Source organism: Crocuta crocuta, unplaced genomic scaffold (genome assembly GCF_008692635.1).
Source record: "Crocuta crocuta isolate KB4526 unplaced genomic scaffold, BGI_CrCroc_1.0 scaffold14, whole genome shotgun sequence".
Taxonomy (NCBI): Eukaryota; Metazoa; Chordata; class Mammalia; order Carnivora; family Hyaenidae; genus Crocuta; species Crocuta crocuta.
In genome coordinates, this window is record NW_027530209.1 from 1272576 (window position 1) to 1298552 (window position 25977).

The 25977-nt window shown below is 38.6% G+C and overlaps 1 protein-coding gene across 1 annotated transcript in view; it reads right to left on the reverse strand.

Annotated features, from left to right (window-relative positions):
* Nucleotides 1-25977, reverse strand: part of MIOS (meiosis regulator for oocyte development) — a 50375-nt gene that overhangs the window by 23489 nt on the left and 909 nt on the right. Inside the window, exons 2-3 of the mRNA XM_077765350.1 lie at nt 14148-15489; nt 13726-13824 (exon numbers count right to left, since the gene is read on the reverse strand). Coding sequence (XP_077621476.1) covers nt 13726-13824; nt 14148-15441 — 1393 coding nt within the window. The 5' untranslated portion in view covers nt 15442-15489. The remainder of the gene's footprint in view (nt 1-13725; nt 13825-14147; nt 15490-25977) is intronic.

A 25977-nucleotide genomic window follows, 5' to 3' on the forward strand; every position in this document is an offset into this window, starting at 1 on the left:
ATTTTCATATTTCCCATATAAACTTTGGATTGAATGCTGAGGATATTAAATGGTAAAAATGGCTACTTAAGGGGCACCTGGGTGGCTCAGTCAGTTATGCATCCAACTCTTGACTTTGGCTCAAGTCATGATCTGATAAAGGTTCATGAGTTCAAGCCCTGCATCGGGCTCTGTGTGGACAGTGCAGAACCTACTTCGGATTTTGTCTCTGCCCCTCCCTTGCTTGCAGTCTACCTCTCTCTCAAAATAAATAAAAATAAACTTTTTCCAAAAAATAAGAAAAAATAACTATTTCAGGGGCGCCAGGGTGGCTCAGTCAGTTAAGCATCCAACTTTGGCTCAGGTCACGATCTCGTCATTTCCAAGTTTGAGCACTGAGTCAGGCTCTCTGCTGACAGCTCAGAGCCAGGTGCTTGTTTCAGATTCTGTGTCTCCATCACCCTCTCTGCCCCTCCCTTGCTCATACTGTCTCTCTCAAAAATAAACATAAATAAAGAATATTTTGAAAAAAATTTTAATGTTTATTTATTTTTGAGAGATAGACAGACATACAGACAGACATAGTGTGAGCAGGGGAAGGGCAGAGAGAAGGGGAGACACAGAATCTGAGGCAGGCTCCAGGCTCTAAGCTGTTAGCACAGAGCCTGACTTGGGGTTCAAACTTGTGAACCACAAGATCATGACCTGAGCAGAAGTGGGACGCTTAATGGACTGAGCCACCCAGGCACCCCCAACAGGTGAAATAAAACCAGCAATTTATTTTTCAAACAAATTCTCATAGTTTAATAATATTTTAGTTTCTTAGAGTTTTTATTTTACAGAAATTGTGCCATCGAATAAAGATCAATATGCATGACTCCAAAGAGTTCATTAATATAAAGTGGAAATATATCCTCTAAGTCAAGTGCATGGATATCATGTCATGTATTTTGCCTGATCTTTTGGCCTTCTTATGGCTTGATAACTATGCAACTGGTAATTAGGGTTATCAAATAAGCAGTGTAATAATTATTATGCATTTTTAAGTATACAGGCATTCTTTTTAACACATATGAATTTTAAAATTTATGATTTTAATTTATCTTTAACAAGAATTAAAACCTATTTACACATTATTCAATACTAAAAGAACAAAATTGCATCCCTTAAATTTAAGATTGACCTATATATAAATAGGATCAATGTTTTATTGACAGGCACAAAAGAAACAAGTTCATTTAAACATTAAAAAACATTTTGTTTGTGAGGGAGGAATTAAGATGGTGGAGTGAGTAGTAAGGGGACCCTGCGCTTGTCTCGTCCCTCAAACACAGCTAGATCAACATCAAATCATTATGAACACCTAGGAAAATGGTCTGGGGATTAAGAGAACAGTCTGCATAATTTGATGGAGAGAGAGTGGCAGACACATGGTGCAGAGAGGCAAACTGAGGGGAAAAAAGCCACGGTGCTACACATGCGTGGGAGCCTTTTTTCGCGGAGAGGAGAAAAAGAAGGGGAGAGAAAGAAGTGTGTTGGGTTCACACAAGAAAAGCACTCCCCCAAAACCACTGATGGAGGAATCTTGAGTAACTGACTATCCCAAGTTTTTGCAAACAGTGGAGCTGAAATTTTGAGTTTTTGGAAGTCTGTGCCATTTGCTGCAGTAGATCCTGGTTGGTGGTAGTACCCTTAGGGAGATGGAGGGGAGGCCCTGGAATAGACAGTGTGATGTGCAGATCCCCTGGGTTGCAATGAGAGAGAATCATCCTTTCCTGGAGTGCATTCGGATGAGGATATATTGCTTCTCCAAGAACAAAAATCCAGGCTGGCGCCTTTGAGTGACTGTTTAATAGGGGACAGAGGTATGCACAGTCAGTAGACAAAGTGGTCACAGCTTTTCACTGTGTATCATCATAAACTCCAGGCACCTGTATGGCCCTGCAACTGCTTTACCGGGACAGAAGGACATCAGACCCAGCACTACAAGCCTCTCCTTTAGAGGAGGGGAGCAGGTCCACCTTGTGGTGGGTCCTTTAAGATTCAGAGTTCTGAATCCCAGTCCTACACTAAAGATAAAACACTGAAGGGGCCCCTAGGTGGCTCAGTCTGTTAAGCGTCTGACTCTTGATTTTGGCCCATGTCATGATCTTGCGGTTCATGGGTTTGAGTCCTGCATTGGGCTCTAGGCTGCCAGTGCAGAGCTAGCTTGGAATTTTCTCTCTCTCTATCTCTATCTCTCTCTCGGCTCCTCGCCACTTATGCTCTCTTTCTCTCTCTTCTCTCTCTCTCTCAAAATAAATAAATATACTTTAAAAATATATAAAAATAAATAGGAAATATTAAAACAAACAAGCAAGGAAGCAAACAAGCAATAACACTGGAGAGCTGTGGTGCCCAGCATGGCCGGGGAACAGAAGAGTTGAAGGCAGGGATGTGACAGAAGAAGCCTGGGACCCAAGAGGAGAAATCATTCACTTGTCTGTGAGGACTACCTGAACAGAGGTGGGTGCCAGCTCTCCTACCTAGGAATGGAGGAGAGAGAGCAGGGTGGTGACATCTTTCCCCACCCATTGACAGGGTCTGACTTCAGCAAACAACACAGCTCCCTAAGTCAAGACAGAAGCCATTTACACCAAGCCCTGTCCCCCTCCACCCTGTAGGGACATCTTTGCAAATGCAGGTCTGATTGTGAGCCAGTGCAGTGGGCCTCTTCCCCAAGGACCAACACACGCCCCCTCCCCTACCCCCAAATGCACAAGTCCACAGTGCTCCAAAGCATCAGCCTCAATTCTGGTGGAAATAGGACCAGACTTTTTNTTTTTGTTCATTTGTTTTTGGTTTTTGTTTCCTTTTCTCATTTTTTGGATCAGGCTTCTTTTTCTTCCTTTCTGCTTTCTTTTTCTTTGAAACCAGGCTTATAGATTTTTGCTTGTTTGATTTTTTTGTTTCACTTCTCTTTTTTTGGATCAGGTCTTTTCTTTTCCAGTAGGTTATTTTAACAGATCAAAGCACACTCAGTTAAAGGTCAAACACTCCCCACTACAAGCAAGGAGGAACTCTGCAAAGGACTGACCCGGGGCAAGAGCAGCCATATCACAACAGCAGAGTGCACCCAGCACACACGAGAAACACTTCCTGAAGCGCCAGGCCCTGGAGAGCATGTGACCTCTTCTTCATATACCCATTACCATCAGAAGAAGGAAACATAACAAGCTTTCATAACATGCAAAAGAGAGGAACCTAGACAAAATGACACATGGAAGAATTGTCCCCCAAACAAAAATCAAGAAGAAACTACAGCCAGGGATTTGCTCAAAACAGATATAAGTAATTTATCTGAACAAGAATTTAGGTCAAGAATCCTAAGAACACTAGCTGGTCTTGAAAAAAGCATAGAAGACACCAGAGAAACCCTTGCTACAGAGATCAAAGACCTAAAAACTACTAAGGCTGAAATAAAAAATGATATAACTGAGATGCAAAACTGACTGGATATAATCATGAGGATGCAAGAAACAGGATCAAATAGGTGATACAGAAGATAAAACTATGGAAAATAATGAAGCTGAAAAGGAGGAAACAAAACTATTAGATCACGAATACAGACCTAGGAAATGCATTGATTCTATGCAGTGCAATAATATTGTATCATAGGATTTGCAGCAGAAGAGCAAGAAAAAGGACAGAAGGTTTATTTGAACAACTTAAAGCTGAGAAATTCCCTAATCTGGGGAAGGAAAACAGGCATTCAAGTCCAAGAGGCATGCTGCAGTCCCCTCAAAATCAACAAAACACAGGTCAACACTAAGACATATCATACTGAAACTTGCAAAATACAAAGATAAAGACAGAATTCTGAAAGCAACTCAGGACAAAAGGTCCTTAACCTACAAGGGTAGACACCTAAGGGTGCCAGCAGACCTGTCCACAGACACTTAGAGGCCAGAACAGAGTGGCATGATATATTCAATGTGCTAGTCAGGAAAAATATACAGCCAAGAATATTTTTTTAGCTTCACATTTTCCAAAAATGTTTATTTATTTTGAGAGAGAGAGAGAGAGAGTGCGAACAGGGGAGAGGCAGAGAAAGAGAGACACAGGGAGAAAGAGAATTCCAAGCAGGCTCCATGCTGTCAGCACAGAGCCAACATGAGGCTCAATCTCATGACCATGAGATCATGACCTGAACCAAAATCAAGAGTCAGATGCTTAATTGACTGAGCCACCTAGGAGCCCCATCAGCTGAGAATATATAGCAAGAGTGTCAGTCAGAAAAGAAGGAGAAATAAAGAGTTTCCAGAACAAACAAAAACTAAAGGAATTTGTGAACACTAAACCAGCTCTGCAAGAACTGTTAAAGGGGATTGTTTGAGCAGGAAAGAGAAACCAAAAGCAACGAAGAAAAGAAAGGAACAGACAATCCACAGGAACAGTGACTTTATAGGTAATACAAATGGCACTAAATTCATATCTATCAATAATTACTTCTCAATGTAAATGGACGAAATGCTCCAAACAAAAGACACAGGGTATCAAAATGGATATAAAAACAAACAAAAAAGACCCATTTATATGCTGCTTGTAAGAGATTCATTTTAGACCCAAAGACACCTCCAGCTTGAAAGTGAGGGGGTGAAGAACCATCAAAAGTAAGATGGAGTAGCCATGCATATATCAGACAAACTATATTTTAAACTGAAGACTATATAATAAGAGATTAAAAGAGGCACTATGTCATAATAATGGGACCTATACAAGAAAAAGATCTAACAATTATAAAAATTTATGTCCCCAAACTGGAAGCGGCCAAATATGTAAATCATTTAATAACAAACTTAAAGAAACTCATTGATAACAATACAGTAATAGGTGATTTTTACACGTCTGACACAGTAGACCAGATGGACTTAACAGATATGTTCAGAGCATTTCACCCTAAAGCAGTAAAATACACATTCTTCTTGAGTGCACATGGAACATTCTCTAGAATAGATTACATACTGGGTCACAAATCAGGCCTCAACCAGTACAAAAAGACTGAGATCATGCCATGCATATTTTCAGACCACAACACTATGAAATTAAAGTCAACCACAAGAAAAAATGTGAAAAGACCACAAATGTAAGAAGGTTAAAGAATATCCTACTAAAGAATGAATCAATTAGGCAGGAAATTAAAGAAGAAATAAAAAAAAATACATGGAGGCCAATGAAAATGAAAACACAACAGTCGAAAACCTTTGGGATGCAGAAAAGTTGACATAAGAGGGAATATAATACAGGCCTTCCTAAAGAAGGAGGTCTCAAAGACAAACTTAACTTTACACCAAAAGAAGCTGGAAAAAGAACAGCAAATAAGGCCCAAAACCAAGAGTAGAAGGGAAATAATAAAGATTAAAGCAAAAATAAATGATATAGAAACCAAAAAAAAAAAAAAAAAGAACAGATAGAACAGATCAATGAAATTAGGAGCTGGTTCTTTGGAAGAGTTAACAAAACTGACAACCCTCTAGCCAGACTTATCAAAAAGCCACCTGGATGGCTCAGTTAGTTGAGCATCTGACTTTGGCTCAGGTCATGATTTGGGTTCATAAGTCTGGACCTCACATCAGGCTCTATGCTGACAACTTGGAGCCTGAAGCCTGCTTCAAATTCTGTCTCCCTCTTCTTCTGCCCCTCCCCAGCTCATACTCTGTCTCTCTCTGTCTCTTAAAAATAAATACAAACATTAAAAAAATTGTTAAATAAAAAACCAGAATAAATAAAATCACAAAGAAGATCACAAACAGCACTGCAGAAATACAAACAATTATAAGAGAATATTATGAAAAATTATCTGCCAACAAACTGGGCAATATGGAAGAAATAGATAAATTCCTAGAAACATATAAACTACCAAAAATGAAACAGAAAGAAATAAAAAACTTAAACAAACCCATAACCAGGAAAGAAATTGAATCCAGGGTCCAGGACCAGATGGCTTTCCAGGGGAAGTCTATCAAACATTTAAAGAATTGAGGCGCCAAGGTGGCTCAGTCGGTTAAGCGTCCGACTTCAGCTCAGGACATGATCTCATGGTTCATGAGTTTCAGCCCTGCGTCAGGCTCTATGCTGACAGCTTGGTAGCCTGGGGCCTGCTTTGGATTCTGTGTCTCCCTCTCTCTCTCTGCTCCTCCTTCCCCAAGTAAGTAAACATTAAAAATTTTTTTAAAAAACAAACAAGAATTGGGGCGCCTGGGTGGCTTAGTCGGTTAAGCGTCCGACTTTCGCTTGGGTCATGATCTCGTGGTTCGTAGGTTCGAGCCCCGTGTCGGGCTCTGTGCTGACTGCCAGCTCAGAGCCTGGAGCCTGTTTCAGTCTGTGACTCCCTCTCTCTCTGACCCTCCCCTGTTCATGCTGTCTCTCTCTCTCTCTCCTAGAAATAAATGAAACATTTAAAAAAATTAAAAAAAAAAAACAAGAATTAATACCTGTTTTTTTGAAACTTCAAAAAAACAAAAATGGAAAGAAAACTTCCAAACTCATTCTAGGAGGCCAGCATTACCTTGATTCCAAAACCAGATAAGGACCCCACTAAAAAGGAGAATTACAGACCATCACCCATGATGAACATGGATGCAAAAATTTTCAACAAGATACTAGCAAGTAAAATCCAACAGTGCATTAAAAGAATTATCCACTATGATCAAGTGGGATTTATTCCCATGCTGCAGAGCAGGTTCAATATCCACAAATCAATCAACATCATACTCCACATTAATGATTAATGGATAAGAACCAAATGATTCCCTCAACATTTGGGAAAACACATCATTTTTCATTATAAACCCTCAAGAAAGTAAGGATAGAAGGAATATACCTCAACATCATAAAGGCCACATACGAAAGACCCATAACTAATATCATCCTCAGTGGGGAAAAACTGAGAGCTTTCCCCTCAGGTCAGGAACACAACAGGATGTCCACTATTAACCACTGCTACTGTTAGTCCTGGCTTCGGCAATCAGGCAACAAAAAGGACTAAAAGGCATCCCTATTGGCAAGGACAAAGTCAAACTTTCACTCTTCAGACAACCTGACACTCTATATGAAAAACCCAAAAGGCTCCACCAAAAAATTGCTAGAAGTGATATATGAATTCAGCAAAGCCGCAGAATATAAAATCAACATACAGAAATCAGGTGCATTTCTATACACCAATAATAAAGCAGCAGAAAGAGAAATCAAGCAATCAATTCCATTTATAACTGCACTAAAACCCACAAGATGCCTGGTAATAAACCTAATCAAAGAGGTAAAAAAATGTGTATTCTGAAACCTATAGAACAATTTGTTTTTTAAAAATTGAAGAAGACATAAAGAAATGGAAAAATATGCTCATGGATTAGAAGGATCAGAAGAACAGATATTTGCAAATGACATATTGGATAAAGGGTTAGTATCTAAAATCTATAAAGAACTTACCAAACTCAACACCCAAAAAACAAATAATCCAATGAATAGGCAGAAGACATGAATAGACATTTTTTTTTAAAAAAGACATACAGATGGCCAACAGACACATGAAAAGTTGCTTAACATCACTAATCATCTAGGAAATGCAAACCAAAACCACACTGAGAAACCACCTCACATGGGTCAGAGTGGCTAAAATTAACAACTCAGGAACCAACAGATGCTGGTGAGGATGTGGAGAAAAGGGGACCCTCTTACACTGTTGGTAGGAATGCAAACTGGAGGAGCTGCTCTGGAAAACAGTGTGGAGGTTCCTCAAAAAATTAAAAATAGAACTACCCTATGACCCAGCAATAGCACTACTAGAAATTTATCCAAAGGATACAGGAATGCTTATTCACAGGGGCACATGTACCCAATGTTTATAGCAGCGCTTTCAACAATAGCCAAATTATGTAAAGAGCCTAAATGTCCATCAACTGATGAATGGATAAAGAATATGTGGTTTACATATACAATGGAATACTACTTGGCAATGAGAAAGAATGAAATCATGCCATTTGCAGCAACGTGAATAGAACTGGAAGGTGTTGTGTTGCGTGAAATATGTCAGTCAGAGAAAGACAGGTATCATATGTTTTCACTCATATGTGGATCTTGAGAAACTTAATAGAAGACCATGGGGGAAGGGAAGGAGGAAAACCAGTTACAAAGAGAGAGGGAGGGAGGCAAACCATAAGAGACTCTTAAATACAGAGAACAATCTGAAAGTTGATAGAGGGGTGGCGGAGAGGGGGAAATGGGTGATGGCAATGAGGAGGACACTTGTTGGGATGAGCACTGGGTGTTGTATGAACCATGGAATCTACCCCAAAAACCAAGAGCACACTTTACACACTGTATGTTAGCCAACTTCACAGTAAGTTATATTTAAAAAAAACATATATTATTAATATGTCTATACTACCCAAAGCAATCTACACATTCAGTGCAATCCCTATCAAAATAATGCCAGCATTCTTCATAGAGCTATTAACAAACAATTCTAAAATTTGTAAAAGACCCCAAATAACCGAAGTAATATAGAAAAAGCAAAGCAAAGTGAGAAGCATCACAATTTCAGACTTCAAGTTGTATTACAAAGCTGTAATCATCAAGACAGTATGGTACTGGCACAAAAACAGAAACAAAGATCAACTGGACAGAACAGAGGACCCAGAAATGGACCCACAACTATATGGTCAACTCGTCTTCAACAAAGCAGAAAGAATACCCAATGGAAAAAAGCCAGTCTCTTCAACAAATGGTTCTGGGAAACTAAACAGCAACATGCAGAAGAATGAACCCAGACCACTTTCTTATACCATATGTAAAAATAAACTCAAAATGGATGAAAGACTTAAATGTGAAACAGGAAACCATCAAAATCCTAGAGAAGAACACAGGCAGCAACCTCTTTGACCTCAGCCATAACACTTTTTACTAGACACATCTCTGGAGGTCAGGTTAACAAAAGCAAACATCAACTATGTGAATTTCATCAAGAAAAAAACTTTCTGCACAGTGAAGGAAACATTCAACAAAACCAAAAGGCAGCCTACAGAATGAGAAAAGATATTTGGAAATGACATATCTGATAAAGGGTTAGTATCCAAAATCTATAAAGAACTTATCAAACTCAACATCCAAAAAATAAATAATACAGTTAAGAAATGGGAAGAAGACATGAACAGGCACTTCTCCAAAGATGACATACAAATGGCTAACAGACACATGAAAAAATGCTCGATATCAGTCACCATCAGGGAAATACAAATCAAAATCACAATGAGATACCACCTCACATCTGTCAGACTGGCTAAAATTAAAAAGTCAGGAAACAACAGATGTTGGCAAGGATACAGAGAAAGGGGAACCCTCTTACACTGTCGGCGGGAATGCAAACTGGTGCAGCCATTCTAAAAAGCAGTGTGAACTTTCCTCAGAAAGTTAAAGATACAGCTACCCTACAACTCAGCAACTGTACTACTAGATATTTATCCAAAGTAAACAAAAATACTAATTTGAAGAGGCACAAGCACCCCTGTGTTTATAGCAGCACCATCAACAACAAGCCAAATTATGGAAGGAGTCCAAAAGTCCATCAACTAATGAATGCATAAAGACAATGTGGTACACATACACACACACACAAACACACACACAAATACCATATGATCCCACTCATATACGGAATTTAAGAAACAAAGCAGATCAACATAGGGGAAGAGAAGGAAAAATAAAATAAGATAATCACAGAGAGGGAGAGGGCAACTGGGCAGCTCAGCTGGTTAAGCACCTGACTCTTAATTCTGGCTCAGGTCATGATCTCAGGGTCATGAGATCCAACCTTACATTGTGATCCCTGCGGGGTGTGGAGCCTGCTTGAGATTCTCTCTCTCCCTCTCCCTTTGCCCTGAACCTGCTCACACATGTGCTCTCTCTTGCTCTCAAAAAAATGCAAACAATGGAAAACAAGAGAGAGGCAAACCATAAGAGACTCGTAACTATAGAGAAATACTGGGAGTTGTTAGGGGAAGGTGAGTGGGGGGATGGGCTAAATGGGTGATGGGCATTAAGGAGGTCCCTTGTTGGTGTTACATGTAACTGATGAATCACTGAATTGTACTCCTGAAACCAATACTACACTATATGTTAACTAAGTTGAATTTAAATAAAATCTTGGAAGAAAAAACAACATTTTTAAAAAACTGGTTTCAAATACTAGACCAGGCTATCAGACATTATGCTATTTGCAGATAGTAATTTGTGACATTTGTACATCTATATAATAAAGTAGTAAAAGTGTCGTGTTCATATTGGATAGATGGCTGACCTATATTTATGACACAATTTTCTGCCATCTTAAAAGGAAGGAATTATACTTATTAACATTATGAACACTGCTCCACAAGACTGTACGAGACATTCCTTTAGAGCATGGATTCTCATTCTGGTTGACTTCAACACTCAGTCTGTCCAACAAACCAGTCTCTCTGTCTCTTCGCTTCCTTACCTCCAGAGGTTCACACCTCCAAGACTTTACTCACTCCTTTAATGGACACACTCCAAACTGATCCTCTTTCAAAAGAGCCACTTTCTGACCACAAGTTCATAGCCTTTCAGAAATCTCTCTTCTAAATTTTTCAACCTCACAATCTCTTGGCCCCTCATATTTTTACTTGCCAGTCTCCTGTCATTTCCTTCCCCAATACCAACAAATGAATCATTCTCTTGCCAGTACCCTTAATTCTCTCATCCATTGTCCTTTATTTTATCTTCTGATTAAAGAACATTGTCCCACAATCCTCCCATGTTTCTCGAGACAACTCTGGTTCCTTTTCTCCATGTCTTCTATTACCTTCCTGCTCCTTCTCAACAAGCAAACCTACCACAGAGAAAAGAGAGCCATTGAGTGGTTAACTCATCAGCCTCCAGTCATTCAACATTATACAACCTACACACCTTTCCCCTTTCCCTCTGGAGAAAGTGTACATCCTCCCTTCTAACACTAATCTTTCACCTGTGCTCTGGATTCCATTCCCTCATATTCCTAGGAATTTTGCTCGTCACCCCCTTCTCTCTGCATCTTCAATCTCTTTGCATGGACTTACATCAGCATATAAACTTTGCTTAAATCAATCCCACATTAAAAACAAAGCAACACAAAAACCCTCCTATGACTCTGGATTCACCTGCCACTTATATTATATCTCTTTTTAATCCTCCTTCATTTAGTCAAATTTCTTGGAAGAATTATTTAAAATGGATGACTTTACTTCTTCAACCTAGTCTAAATTTCTTGCCCAGTGCACAGCTCCACCTATCTCAAATTCAACTTTCCCCAAAACAAAAAATTTTCCCCCTCAAAGGCACTCTTCTCAGGTTATTCCTGTTTAATTAACTAGTACCAGTATTCACTCAGTTTCCTAAGCTAAATATATGTGCTTTCACTTTTCCTTCTCCTCCATCTCCTTTACTCAATCATTAAATTTTGTCACACTCTCTAATTTACCACATTGCTCTTACTCCTCTGCCACTAACTTTGGTAGCAACACGCTCATATCTTGCCTAATAACTGTAGCTTTTATCTGAGCTTCCTGTTTGATCCTCTCTAATTCATTCCACACATAGTGACAGCTCTAAAACACAAATCTAATTTTGTCAATACTCTTTGAAATCTTTCTTTGTTTCTCCTTGTTACAGGGTTAAGTCTCCCTAAATTCTTACCATGATTTCTAATTCCTGAGTTACCCCATTGTTTACCTTTCTAGTCAGCATTCTTTCCTCACTGTTTTCTCTCACACTCTGTTCTAGCAATACTGAAATGGGCTATGGTCCCTCTCCTCTGGGTTAATTGCATATGCTGCTCCATGTCTGGACCTTGTCTTTGCCCTCCCAGGGATCCCTCTCCAAACCTTACACCCAGACTAGCATTCTTCTATACGTAAGTGTGTGTTGTTCCTCATGTTAAATTGCCTATGTACTTGTCCATATTCTGAACTAGAATGTAAACTTCCCAGGAATAGCGGTAGTCTACCTTGTTCAGTCTCTACGAGGGAAGAGACTTCTCTTGTTGACAGTTATAGCTTTATTAGTCCAAGGACAATTCTTGGCACATAACAAGCAAATAATAAACATGTGCTGAATAAACTGACCTCATACTGTAATTGTAAGAATTAAATAAAGTAACATGGGGAAAGCAATTAGCATGATGTCTAATTCATAGAAGCACTCAGTATATATTATTTGTCACCAAAGTTAAAATTTCACTGTGTGCTCTACTAAACATGTGTATTAGATTACTGTGAGCAAGCTGGCTCAATGTGTTGAATCACTACAGATACAATTAGAGAGAAAAGTATGGCCAGATAAAAAACTGAAGTCCACAAGTGCTATCTTTGACAGTTATTTCTCTACTTTTTATTTTGGGGTTGTAAAAACAAAAATAACAAAACCAAAACAAAGAAAAAGCTAAAAGTCTAACAGTGATGAACTCTTTCCGACGTAGTTTTTTTAATCTGGGTAAAGACTACTTTTGACTCAAGTTAAGACATTCAGTTTCTCCCTACTGCACCAGAAACATATAAAGATATTCTATTTTTCCCCTTGCTTTTCCTCAGAGGTAGTTTGTAGGTTTCTCCCTAAAATCTATCAAAATACAACAAAAACATTAACCTCAGAATAACTAAGAATGCAATGTGGCCTGACCTACCATATAGCAAAAATACTAAAAATTCTATAAACTCGGTGTTTAAGTCTTTGCAGTAATAGTTCTAAAGTCATGAACCAGGGTATGCAGCTTTATCTACAGGGATATGACAGTATATCTGTCCTTTTATTTATATTAATAAAAATGGAAATTTCTAACTGGACTTATTTATTTATAATACATTTATAATGAAAATTATTTTTTGGTGGAGAGCTAGTGAGAAAATACCCAAATTAAATTGATCAGATAACAGTCTATTGCATCTTCAGCAAAGTAGAACAAATTAACATGAAAGTCCTTTAAACATTTTTTAAAATTATTTTTCCTTTGGTACAGTNAGCTTGACTTTGGCCCAAATTTGATTGCTATCAAAAGCTAGATACTGAATCCTAGATTGGAGAAAGGATTAGAGTATAATCCACAATTCAGTTCGGATAAAAACGATAAGAACAACTGTTCAATGAAAAAATAAGTTTGGTTCTTTTGACATCTTTATCTTATTCTTAATAGTTGATCAATTTCAACCCTACATTAATTCATACATTCATTTAATCATGAAATACTCTTTCAGGCAAATCTCCTTCAGGTAAGGCCATACTTCATGACATAGTTACCCAGATCTTGCCATAGATAGCTAAGTGATAGTGTTTGGACAGCAGAATTAAAAAGGATCTCCTTCAATTGTGTGTCTTTTTATTTAGTTTTTAGAAACAAAATACCATGATAAAATCCAAACCAACCACCAGGATCCTATAAGTCATATAATGTATAATACCTCTCAAAGTGAGCCTTCAAAAAAATAAAATTGGGTAAATGAATAGATTTAGAAAGACACTATTACTTCAAAGAACTAAGACTCCCTCCAAAAAGAATTTTGGATATAAAAACAATTAGACAGTTAACTGTACTAAAATATCTAATCAGAAACCAAACCAAACCAAAACTCTTTATGCACATTGTTGTGAAATAACTAATAAAAAGTAGGAAATAAGTACAAAAATTAATTATAAATATTTTAAAAAATTAAATTTTCTTACCCAAAGACGATTTTACAATTGATTTAATTCCTGCATAAACCAATGATCCTTTGTTTCCTGGAGACTTCTGATCCATATCTTCTGTATACTGTTTCATAAGTATTTAAATGCATAGGAAATACTAATGATGACACATAGTAAGATATTTCAGAGCTAAATTTATTTTGATTTGGAGCCAATTCATAATAGGTATCAGTGAAAGTTAGTTCTACCTTATTGTAGATATACTTTTCTCCTTTCTATACAATCTATAAGGCAGTATTTCAACCTCAACAGTTTTAAATAATTTTACTAATTTTAGCATTATGTAACTTATATTTGCATATAAAACATTCAGAATAAATTTACAGACTGACCTTTCAGCAAATTTTAAGAACATCTCTACCTGATTCATCTCACAAAATTCACAATGAAAAGGATATAGTGCAGAGTATACCAGAGTGACTTGAGCTGTGGATCTTCATTTCCAGCTAAAATATGGTTTCTCCACACCTGTTCTGTATCAAGTCCATACCTGGACAAAGCCCGAAGGCGCATCTTCGTTGCTATATCTTTATCTAAAGAATTATCATTTTCTTCTTCTGCACACTCATACAAATGACGACCACAAGCCCACATTAAAGATGTAATTGGGCTCCAGGCAAGAGATATCCTTTCAAAAACAGTGAAGTCAGACATTGTTCGGTTGGGAGTTACAACTATCATTCGATTTTGACTTGTTGGATGCCAAGCAAAGGAAGCAATGTAATTGTCACAAGGTTGCACACTTCTTTCAATTATTGTGGGTTCAGTTTCATCTCCAATGGGAGTGGGTGTGTGCTGCATATCATATAATCTAATAATATTACTATCCCTCGTCAAAGTGGCAAGCAGACCAGTCCTAGTTGGACACCATGCTACTTTTGTTAAGGGCTTTGGTTGCTCAGTCAAAGTCAAAACTGGCTTCTCAAATTTCCTTAGATCCCATATTGCAACCTGACCTTCATAGAAGGAAGCAACACGATCATGGAAGTATGGGTCTACTGTCACCCCCTGAACAGCTTTTGTATTTACAAACATCTTTTGGCTCGTATTCCGAAGATCAAATATGGCTAGGTTACGATGCATACCCGCAAGGAGAAGTTTCTGGTCTCGTGGAAGCCAACAAAGAGAGAGACAAGCATCATTCTGTCCCAATTCATAAAGAGGTTTTGTAACTAATAATGTTGTTTCAGTTTCACCTGCTGAAAGTCTCACTTTCTCCATGGGAACTATATCAGGAGTATATTTGCTGCAAATATCCCAAATCAGCACTGAAAAATCAGCTCTATGTTTATCTAGCCCAGCAGCAAGCCAGTTACTATCCAATGGATTCCATGCAAGGGTATTGCATTGTCGGGCATGTTTTGGGACAAATTCTTTTCCTATCAAATCTTTGAATTTTGAGTTATGATCCTGACCAAGACTTGTAAGTACAACTCGACCATTTGCTTGTCCAACTGCCAGGAGGCATTCAGGATCATAATTGAGATACCAGGCAACACATTTCATATAAGGTGTATCTGAATTTATTGATAGTAATGTAGCCGCAGAGTCTTCAGATAAACGTAAAGATCCAGCTTTGAGTTCTGAATTCACAGTAGATTCCACGTGATAAAGGCTCAGTTCTGAGTCACACACAACAAATCTATCAACTTGGTGTGGTGCCCACAATATATCAGGTTTGGTACCGCTCATGTTTAATGATGTGCTCAAATAGTCCAGTCAGGTCCATTCACTGAAAATCTGTTTAAAAATAAAAAGTTTTAAAATGTTAACAAGAGAGAGGGGCCAAGATGGTAGAGAAATTGGGGGATCCATACTTCCTGCCAGCATCTCTCAAAGAAGGACTGAAGCCAAAGGACTCTGAACCTCAAGAGTCTGGTAGGAAAGGAGACAGTCTAGGAAGAAGACAGCCTCATAAGTACATGATTGCAAAATGGAGGAGATAAAAACGGGCCAGGACATGGTGGCGAGGGAGCCCCTTCTGCAGAGAGACAAAGACAAGAGAAAGAGCGGCTGGGGAAGTGCAGAAGTATATCTGGAGAAGAGAAGAACCTCGGACAGGATGGAGAGATTTCTTATCATCCCATCTCTAACCACAGTGCTTTCGGAAAAAGATCCCATCTCTAACTGCGGAGATTTCTTTGGACTGAGTGCCCTGGTCCCGTGCCAGATCAGGGGACAAGAGAAATTCCCCCCAAGTAAGGCAGTACCCCAGAGGCACAGTGGCTGTGGCCTGTGGGACTACATTTCAGGAGGCATCATTAATGTGCGGAGAGTGAGAGCTTGGAACACAGCTGGGCATCTGCACCCGTGGCACAGTGAGGACGGATCTGAAGGAGTGATTTGGCGCCCCTGGTCCCAAGAGAAGGGCCTGGGGGATCATCATTTTTTCCCCACAACCACCACAGTGGGGCCTCAGGGATCGTCTGTGGGGCCCACAGTGGAATTGGGACCTGCCTACACCAAACCACGCCCATTTGCGCTGGGTTACTGCTTTTTTTAGGAGCGAAATAGATGCTGTGCAAACAGACAGCCCCTCCCCTAAGACCAGCGCTGATGCATTGCCGTGATTACCTCTAGATCAATTCTTGCTATTCAGATACTTTATCCCTTTGCTCATTCTTATCTCTCCCCTCCTCCAGACTGGTTATTCTGGTTATAGGTTTGCTTAAACAGACATATTTAATCCATCCCCCTGATGCATGTTCCACACCTCCTTCTTTACCTTCCTTTCTCTCTGGAATAATCAGACTATATCATTTCTCTGGGTACATTACCTTTGTTTCTTTTTCCTCACTCCCTACCCTATTCTCCTTTTTTCTCTCTCTGGATTAAGCCTTTTAGTCTCTCTGCCTGGTCAATGTTCATTTTCTCTTCCTCCCCACCCCTGTCATTTCTCTCTTTGTATATATCCTCTTCCATCAGCACAGCCTTCACCCTGCTCTTTATTTGTAGCTGGGAATTCTGGTTTTATGCTCTTAGACTGTCCTTTGTTTTTTGGGCTTTTTTTTTGAGTTTTTTGTTTTGTTTTATTATTTTTGTCGGTTTGCTTGTTTGTTTGATTTGTTTGTGCATTTGCATGCTTTTGTTCCGTTTGTTTGTCTGTTTTCCTTTCCAGGGCTACTTCAAGAAACAAACTAAAGCACACATGGCGGAGAGTCCAAAACATCACTATGGCTATGTGGTTACTATGGTTACTATGATGTAACCAAAGTCACATCAAGAGAGAGAAAGGGACACTCTTAAAAGAACACTTCCTGAATGGCCAGGCCCTGGACAGTGTATGAGCCTCCTTTAATATAGCAGTACTCGCTGGTGCAGAGCACATAACAAGCCTTTAAAACTTACAAGAGACAGAAAGCTACCCAAAATGATGAAACAGAAGAACTCTCTTCAAAAGAAATTCCAGGAAGAAGTGACAGCTAAAGAATGGTCAAAACATAAGCAACATAACTGATCAAGAATTTAGAACAATAATCATGAAATTAATCGCTGAGCTTAAAAAAAGCATAGAAGACAGCAGAGATGCTATTACTACAAAGATCACATATCTTAAAAATAATTGTGATGAATTAAAAAATGCTGTAAATGAGGTGCATAATAAAATGGAGCCAGCCACAGCACGAACTGAATAGGCAGAGAGGAGAATAGGTGAATTAGAAGATACAATTATAGAAAAAGAGGAAACCGAGAAAGAGAGAAATTGATCCAGGAGCATGAAAAGAGAATTCAAGAACTGAATGATACAATCAAATGGAACAACATCCATATCATAGGAATTCCAGAAGAAGAGAGAGAAAAGAGCTGAAGGGGTACTTGAACAAATTATAGCTGAGAACTTCCCCAGTCTGGGGAAGAAAACAGACACTGAAATCCAAGAGGCACAGAGACCTCCCCTCAGACGTAACTTGAATCGATCTTCTGCACAACATATCATAGCAAAACTGGCAAAAAATAAGGATAAAGGGAGAATTCTGAAAGTAGCTAGGGATAAACGGGCCTTAACATACAAAGGGAGATACATAGGGTTGAAGCAGACCTATCTATTGAAGCTTGGCAGGCCAGAAAGGAATGGCAGGAAATCTTCAATGTGATGAGCACAAAAAATATGCAGCCAAGAATCCTTTATCCAGCAAGCCTGTCATTCAGAATAGAAGGCAAGATAAAGGTTTTCCCAAACAAACAAAAGTTGAAGGAATTCATCACAACTAAACCAGCCCTACAGTAAGAGATTCCAAGGGGGACTCTATGAGTGAATTGTTGCAAGGACCACAAAGTACCAGAGACACCACTACAAACATGACACCTACGGAGAACACAATGACTCTAAATCCTATTTTTCAATAATAACACTGAATGTAAATGGACTAAATGCTCCAATCAAAAGACATAGGGTATCAGAGTGGATAAAAAAGCAAGATCCATCTATTTGCTGTCTACAAGAGACTCACTTTATATCTGAAGACACCTTCAGATTGAAAGTGAGGGGATGGAGAAATATCTATCATGGTATTAGAAGTCAAAAGAAAGCTGGAGTAGCCTACATAACAGACCAACTGGACTTTAAAGTAAAGGCAGTTACAAGGGATGAAGAAGAACATTATATAATAATTACAGGTCAATCCATCAGGAAGACCTAACAATTATAAATGTCTATATACCAAATTCAGAACTCCCAAATACATAAAACAATTAATCACAAACATAAGCAACTTATTGATAAGAATGTGCTAAGTGCAGGGGACTTTAATACTCTACTTACAGCAATGGATAGACCAACTAGACAGAAAATCACTAAAGACACAATGGGCCTGAACAAAACATTGGGACAATTGGACCTGACAGATAGATATATTTACATCCCGAAGCCACAGAATTCACTTTCCTCTCGAGTGCACATGGTACATTCTCCAATAGAGATCACATACTGGGTCACAGAGCAGCCCTCAATAAAATATAAAAGAACTGAGATCAACCATGCACACTTTCAGATCACAATGCTATGAAACTTGAAATCAACCACAGGAAAAAATCTGGAAAACCTCCAAAAGTTAAAGAACACTCTACTAAAGAGTGAATGGGTCACCAGGCAATTCAAGAAGAAATTAAAAAATATATGGAAACAAACGAAAATGAAAATACAGCAATCCAAACTCTTTGGGATGCAGCAAAGGTAATCCTAAGAGGAAAATACATTGCAATCCAGGCCTATTTCAAGAAACTAGAAAAAGTGCAAATACAAAAATCTAACAGTGCACCTAAAGGAACAGAAGCAGAGCAACAAAAGCACCCCAAACCTGGTAGGAGAAGAGATATAATAAAAATCAGGGCAGAAATAAATAATATAGAATAAAAAAAAAGTAGTTGAAACAGATCAATGAAACCAAGAGTTGGCTTTTTGAAAAAACAAACAAAATTGATAAACCTGTGGCCAGGCTCCTCAAAAAGAAAATAGAGAGCACCCAAACAGACAAAGTCATGAATAAAAGTGAATTTATTACAACCAAGCCCTCAGAAATACAAGCAATTATCAGGGAATACTACGAAAAACTATATGCCAACAAACTGGACAACCTAGAGGAAATGGACAAATTCCTAAGCACACACGCTACCAAAATTCACACGGGGAAGAGATAAAAAAATCTAAACAGACACATAACTAGTGAAGAAATCTAATCAGTTATCAAAAATCNCCAAGCTGTTCTAAAAAATAGAAATGGAAGGAAAATTTCTGGACTCAATTCTATGAAGCCAGCATCACTTTGATTCCCAAACCAGACAGAGACCCAGCAAAAAAAGAGAACTACAGGCTAATAGCCCTGATGAATATGGATGCAAAAATCCTCAGCAAGATACTAGCAAATTGAATTCAACAGCATATAAAAAGAATTATCCACCATGATCAAGTGGGATTCATTCCTGAGTTGCAGGGCTGGTTCAATATTCACAAATCAATCAACATGACACAGCACATTAACAAAAGAAAAGATAAGAACCATATGATCCTGTCAATAGATGCAGAAAAAGCATTTGACAAAATACAACATCCCTTCTTAATGAAGGCCTTCAAGAAAGTCGATAGAAGGAACTTACTTAAACATCATAAAAGCCATTTATGAAAAGCCCACAGCTAATATCATCATCAATGGGGAAAAACTGAGAGCTTTCCTACTGAGATCAGGAACACAGTAGGGATGTCCACTCTTACCACTGTTGTTTGACATAGTGCTGGAAGTCCTAGCATCGGCAATCAGACAACAAAAGGAAATAAAAGGCATCAGAACTGGCAAAGATGAAGTCAAACTTTCCCTTTGTACAGACAACATGATACTCTACATGGAAAACCTGACAGACTCCACCAAAAGTCTGCTAGATCTAATCCATGAATTCAACAAAGTCACAAGGTACAAAATGAACGTACAGAAATCTGTTGCATTTTTATACACCAACAATGAAGCAACAGAAAGAGAAATCAAGAAACTGATCTGATTCACAATTGCACAAAAAACTATAAAATACCTAGGAATAAATCTAACCAAAGATGTAAAAATCTGTACGCTGAAAATTACAGAAAACTTCTGAAGGAAATTGAAGAAGACATAAAGAAATGGAAAAACATTCCATGCTCATGGATCAGAGGAATAAATACTGTTAAAATGTCAATAATACCCAAAGCAATATACACAATCAATGCAATCCCAATCAAAATGGCACCAGCATTCTTCTCAAAACTAGAACTATCCTAAAATTTGTATGGAACCACAAAAGACCCTGAATAGCCAAAGTAATATTGAAGAAGAAAAACAAAACGGAGGCATCACCATCTCAGACTTTAGTCTCTACTACAAAGCTGTCATCATCAAGACAGTATGGTATTGGCACAAAAACAGACACATAGACCAATGGAATATTATAGAGAACTCAGAACTGGACCTACAAATGTATGTCCAACTAATTTTTGACAAAGTAGAAAAAAGGATCCAATGGAAAAAAGACAGCCTCTTTAACAGATGGTGCTGGGAGAACTGGACAGCAACATGCAGAAGAATGAAACTGGACCACTTTCTTACACCCTACACAAAAAGAAACTCAAAATGGATGAGGAACCTGAATGTGAGACAGGAAACCATCAAAACCCTACAGGAGAAAGCAAGAAACCCCCTTGACCTCAGCTGTAGCAATTTCTTACTCGATACATCTCCAAAGGCAAGGGAATCAAAAGCAAGAATGAACTATTAGGACCTCATCAAGATTAAAAGCTTCTGCATGGCAAAGGAAACAATCAACAAAACTAATAGGCAACCGATGGAATGGGAAGAGATAGTTGCAAATGACATATCAGATAAAGGGCTAGTATCCAAAGTCTATAAGGAACTCATCAAACTCCACACCCAAATAACAAATAATCCATTGAAGACATGGGCAGAAGATATGAACAGACACTTCTCCAAAGAGGACATCCAGATGGCCAACAGACACATGGAACGATGCTCAGCATCCCTCCTCATCAGGGAAATACAAATCAAAACCACACTGAGATACCACCTCACGCCAGTCAGAGTGGCTAAAATGAACAAATCAGGAGACTCTAGATGCTGGTGAGGATGTGGAGAAACATGCACCTTCCTACACTATTGGTGGGAAGGTAAACTGGTGAAGCCCCTCTGGAAAACAGTGTGGAGGTTCCTTAAAAAGTTAACACTAGAACCCCCCTATGACCCAGCAATAGCACTGCTAGGAATTTACCCAAGGGATACAGGAGTGCTGATGCATAGGGGCACATGTACCCCAATGTTCATAGCAGCACTCTCAACAACAGCCAAATCATGGAAAGAGCCTAAATGCCCATCAACTGACATATGGATCAAAAAGATGTGGTTTATCAATACAGTGGAATACTACATGGCAACAAGAAAGAATGAAATCTGGCCATTTGTAGCAACGTGGATGGAACTCGAAGGTATTATGCTAAGTGAAATAAGTCCAGCAGAAAAAGACGGATACCCTATGTTTTTACTCCTATGTGGAATAGGAGAAAGTATAAGAGGACCATAGGGGAGGGCAAGGGGAAAAAAATTGCTAAGGAGAGGGAGGGAGGCAAACCATAAGAGACTCTTAAATACTGAGAACAAACCAAAGGTTAATGGAGGGGTGGAGGAGAGGGGGAAATGGGTCACAAGCATGGAGGAGGGCATTTGTTGGGATGAGCATTGGGTGTTATATGGAAACCAACTTGAAAAAAAAATAAAATGTTAACAAAATACAATCCTAGATGAATAAACTACTTGGAAATTCAGGAAATTCTCTATATGGATACTCTGTTTCTCAACATATTTCTTCTAACTGCTATGAATTCATGATAATGTTTATTGATTAAAAAGAAAAATAATAAGGGCACCTGGATGGCTCAGGTCATGATCCCAACTCAGTTTATGATCCCAGGGTCCTGGGATCGAGCCCCATGTTAGACTCCGTGCTAGGTGTGGAGCCTGCTTGGGATTCTCTCTGTCCTGCTGCCCTTCTCCCCTGCTTGAAGGAAAGAAAAGAAAAGAAGAGGGGAGGGGAGGGAAGAAGGGGGAAGGAAGAAGAGAGAAGGAGAGGAAAGAAGAGAGAAGGACAAAGAACTTCTCCCAATAAGAAGAGGTGGTAAGACTCTGAGAACTACATTTTGGCCTTATTTCCCATGATCAAGTATTTTAATTGCACTGTGACTACTAACTTCATTAGCCTCAAAGCTAATATAACTTCAGTATGGTGAGCAAATTAATAAGCAGCATCCTTTTAAAGGGGGTAAAACTTTAAAAAGTTGAGTCATGTTATTAAGCAACAGTTTAGAGCAACACTATCCCAATAGAACTTTCTGCAGCGATAGAAAAGTTCTCTAGCTATACTGTCCAATAGAGTAGTTACTAACATGTGGCTACCAAGCACTAAAATTGTGACTAGTACGTTTTTAAATCTTATTTACCTTTAATTTTTAATAAATAGCCACATGTGGCCATCATAATAGACAACGGAGATTTAAAATACAATGCCATTATTAAGACAGAGGTCTCTTTCTCAAGTTTCAACAATAAGAAGCAACTCTATATGCAGAATAAATAGTAGGATGTTTTGAGCAGAGTTGACTATTATTCCCAGCTCTGACGTGCATTAGTTATATGCCTTGGAAAGGCCTTTGTGATTGGGGGTCCTTTCGTTTTCTCATCTATATAACAAAAGAGTTGATTAAGTGTTTGCCAAACTTCATTCACATGATATCTATTTTTATTTAATATTTTTACTTAAATTGACTATTTTTAAAATCAGAAAATCGATTTTAACCTATCATAATATCCATGAATCATGGGTATGATATGCTAAATATGTTAACTATACTGGAATCTTTTAAAAATGCTTATGTTTTACCTAAAATTATCCTGTTTACAACCAATGGTACACACACTGCATTTGAGAAAAACTGAATGAAGTGATCATTAAAGGCTCTTTCAGATTTCAATTCTATAAACTTTGATTAATATTGACATGGGATCTTGAAAAGATAAATATGAGAGTCATTAAGGCACAACTAAAAATAACTATGTTAAAATGGTATTTTTAAAAAAGCTACTTTACAAAAACGTAAATATCTGTTTTTAATCAATTCTGGCTAAAGGTTATAGCTTGGATTAAAAACAAACAAACACATTTAGTATCTTTATGGCAAATGGTAGCTGTACAACCATGATGTCAGTTTTTTTTAATAGTTTCTTTTTTTCAATTTTTACTTACTTTTGGAGGGAGAGGGGCAGGGTGAGAGGGACACAGAGAATCCCAAGCAGGCTCTGCACTGTGAGTGCAGAGTCCCGGGTCCCAACTCACAAATCGTGAGACCATGACCTGAGCCAAAACCAAGAAGAGTCCAATGCTGAACTGAGTCACCCATGCATCCCATGTTGTCAGCTCTTAAAAGGTAAAGCTATGATTTGTTCATTCATCCCCTATACAATAGAGAACCTGTCACGGACTCCTAATATGGATATACTAAATAAATTCAGCTCAAACATACTTCCTTTACTTTTTGATCTTGTAAAACTTTTTTGTCAGGAACTATTAGTCCAGGATCCAATAGACTCATACAATTTAAATGATTGAGAAAAACCTCTAAGAATTCATATACTGGTTTATTTCCTTTTTTCAGGCTCTAAAACTCAATATCAATCATTTCAGTTATATTCTTACTAGACAGACCCTCAATTTCTTCATTTCCTTGACTTTAGGCTTACGTTCCCCAAACCTTAATCAACCCAATTATTTACTCTTCTTTCCTCCAATCAGGCAGCCAAGTTTCACAGTGTAAGGACTGTTTCCATAGAAATTAAGGTATACAACATGTCTGGCCTATGGTGCTGATACAGATTTACTCATCTGTATACTCAGGCCTTTATGAAATTCATCTTTATGTAATATCACAGGGAACTTTCTAAAATGCAAACTTAACCAGGCTATAAAAGCTCTGCTTGAAACCCTCTAATGGTTTCTAACTGCCCTCAGCACAGAGTTCCAAATCTTCAATATAACCTATAAAGTCCTAAATCCTTTGGCCTCTATCTACCGCTTTGGCTTCAAGGCACACCATTTTCCTTCATGCTGTGTTCTAGCTACACTGTTCTTTTCAGTTCCTAGACTGCTCTCCTCCCCCCAGCCATCACCACTCTTTTGCAAATGCTGTTCCCTCTGGTTGAAGCATTTTTCCTTCCCTTCCTGGTCAAGTTAACACCTGCTTGACCATCTCTCAACCATCATGGTTGATATCAAGCATCCTCTATCCCCTCCCCAGTCTGTCAGGTTACTTAGATATGTATTCTCAGTGAACAGTATTCCTTTCCTTTAAATCACCCTGTCTCCCCTACTAAATTATAAGCTCTGTAAGAGCAGGAAAAGTATCTTTTGCTCTCCATTTGTACCTCTGATACCCATGCTAGCTACTTAGTAGATATTTAACAAATACCAGCGCTAGGTACTTAGTAGATATTTAACAAATATTTGTTAAATGAATGCATTTGTTAAATGCTCCATCTGACATTTCCCACACTGCTATACCCAAGTTTTACCAATCTTCTCATGCTTTAAGCTATATTCTTCCTAGCAGAGACTGGCTCCAGCCAAGAACAAAATGCCCACTGTCATAACTGGTTCCAATAATGGGCAAGAGCCCAGAGTAAACCACAGTGATGCTAAGAGAGGATCACTCTAATACCTGTTTTTCATTTACTGTGTAAATATTGGACATAGTGTAAGTGCTAAATATTGTTCTAAATGCTAATAACATGGTAGTGGATAGATAAGCTCCCTGGTTGCTATGGACTAAATTGTGTCCCCCCTATTCATCCTGAAGCCCTAATCTCCAATATGATAGTATTAGAGAAAGAGCCTTTAAGGGGGAGATTAGAGTTAAGTGAGGTCATAAGGGTAGACTGCTAAACTGATAGAACGGGTGGCCTTACAAGAAGAGGGAGACCTAGAGAGCTCTCTCCCCACCATGTGACAACACAGTGAGGACCCAGTGAGAAGGCAGCTATCTGTAAGCTATCATTATAATAATGTAGAAAATAGAAATAATGTAAGCTATCATTATTTCTAGAGCTGAAGTTATGTCCAATCTTAAAGAGAGCTTAAAATTTTAGGAATGTGAAGGAAGAGGCACCTTACGCAGTAGGATGTAGCTAAAACAACAAAAAACAGGAACAGATACTGCCAAGTAAGGGTTCACACTCATGCCTGTACAGAGGAAACCTCTTAACTGGAGGTATCTGGAGATCTAGCCTATCTTCCTATCTTATCAACAGGACTGTTTAAGTGTGCTTTTAAGCACACTTTTAATCTCGACTTCCATCCCATAATCATATTCTTTATATGGATGATTTATAAGAAAAGTTGGTGGCACATTGACAAATCCACCATAAAAAACACAAATCAAGAGGTGCCTGGGTGGCTCAGTTGGTTAAGCGTCCAACTTCAGCTCAGGGCATGATCTCACAGTTTGTGAGTTCAAGCCCCACGTTGGGCTCTGTGTTGACAGTTCAGAGCCTGGAGCCTGCTTCAGATTCTGTGTCTCCCTCTCTCTGCCCCTCCCCTGGCTTGCACTCTGTCTCTCCCAAAAACAAACATTAAAAGTTTTAAAAAAAACACTAATTCGAAAGTGTTACTATAATTTTTAAAAACTCTGATTTGCATAACTCTCAAGGG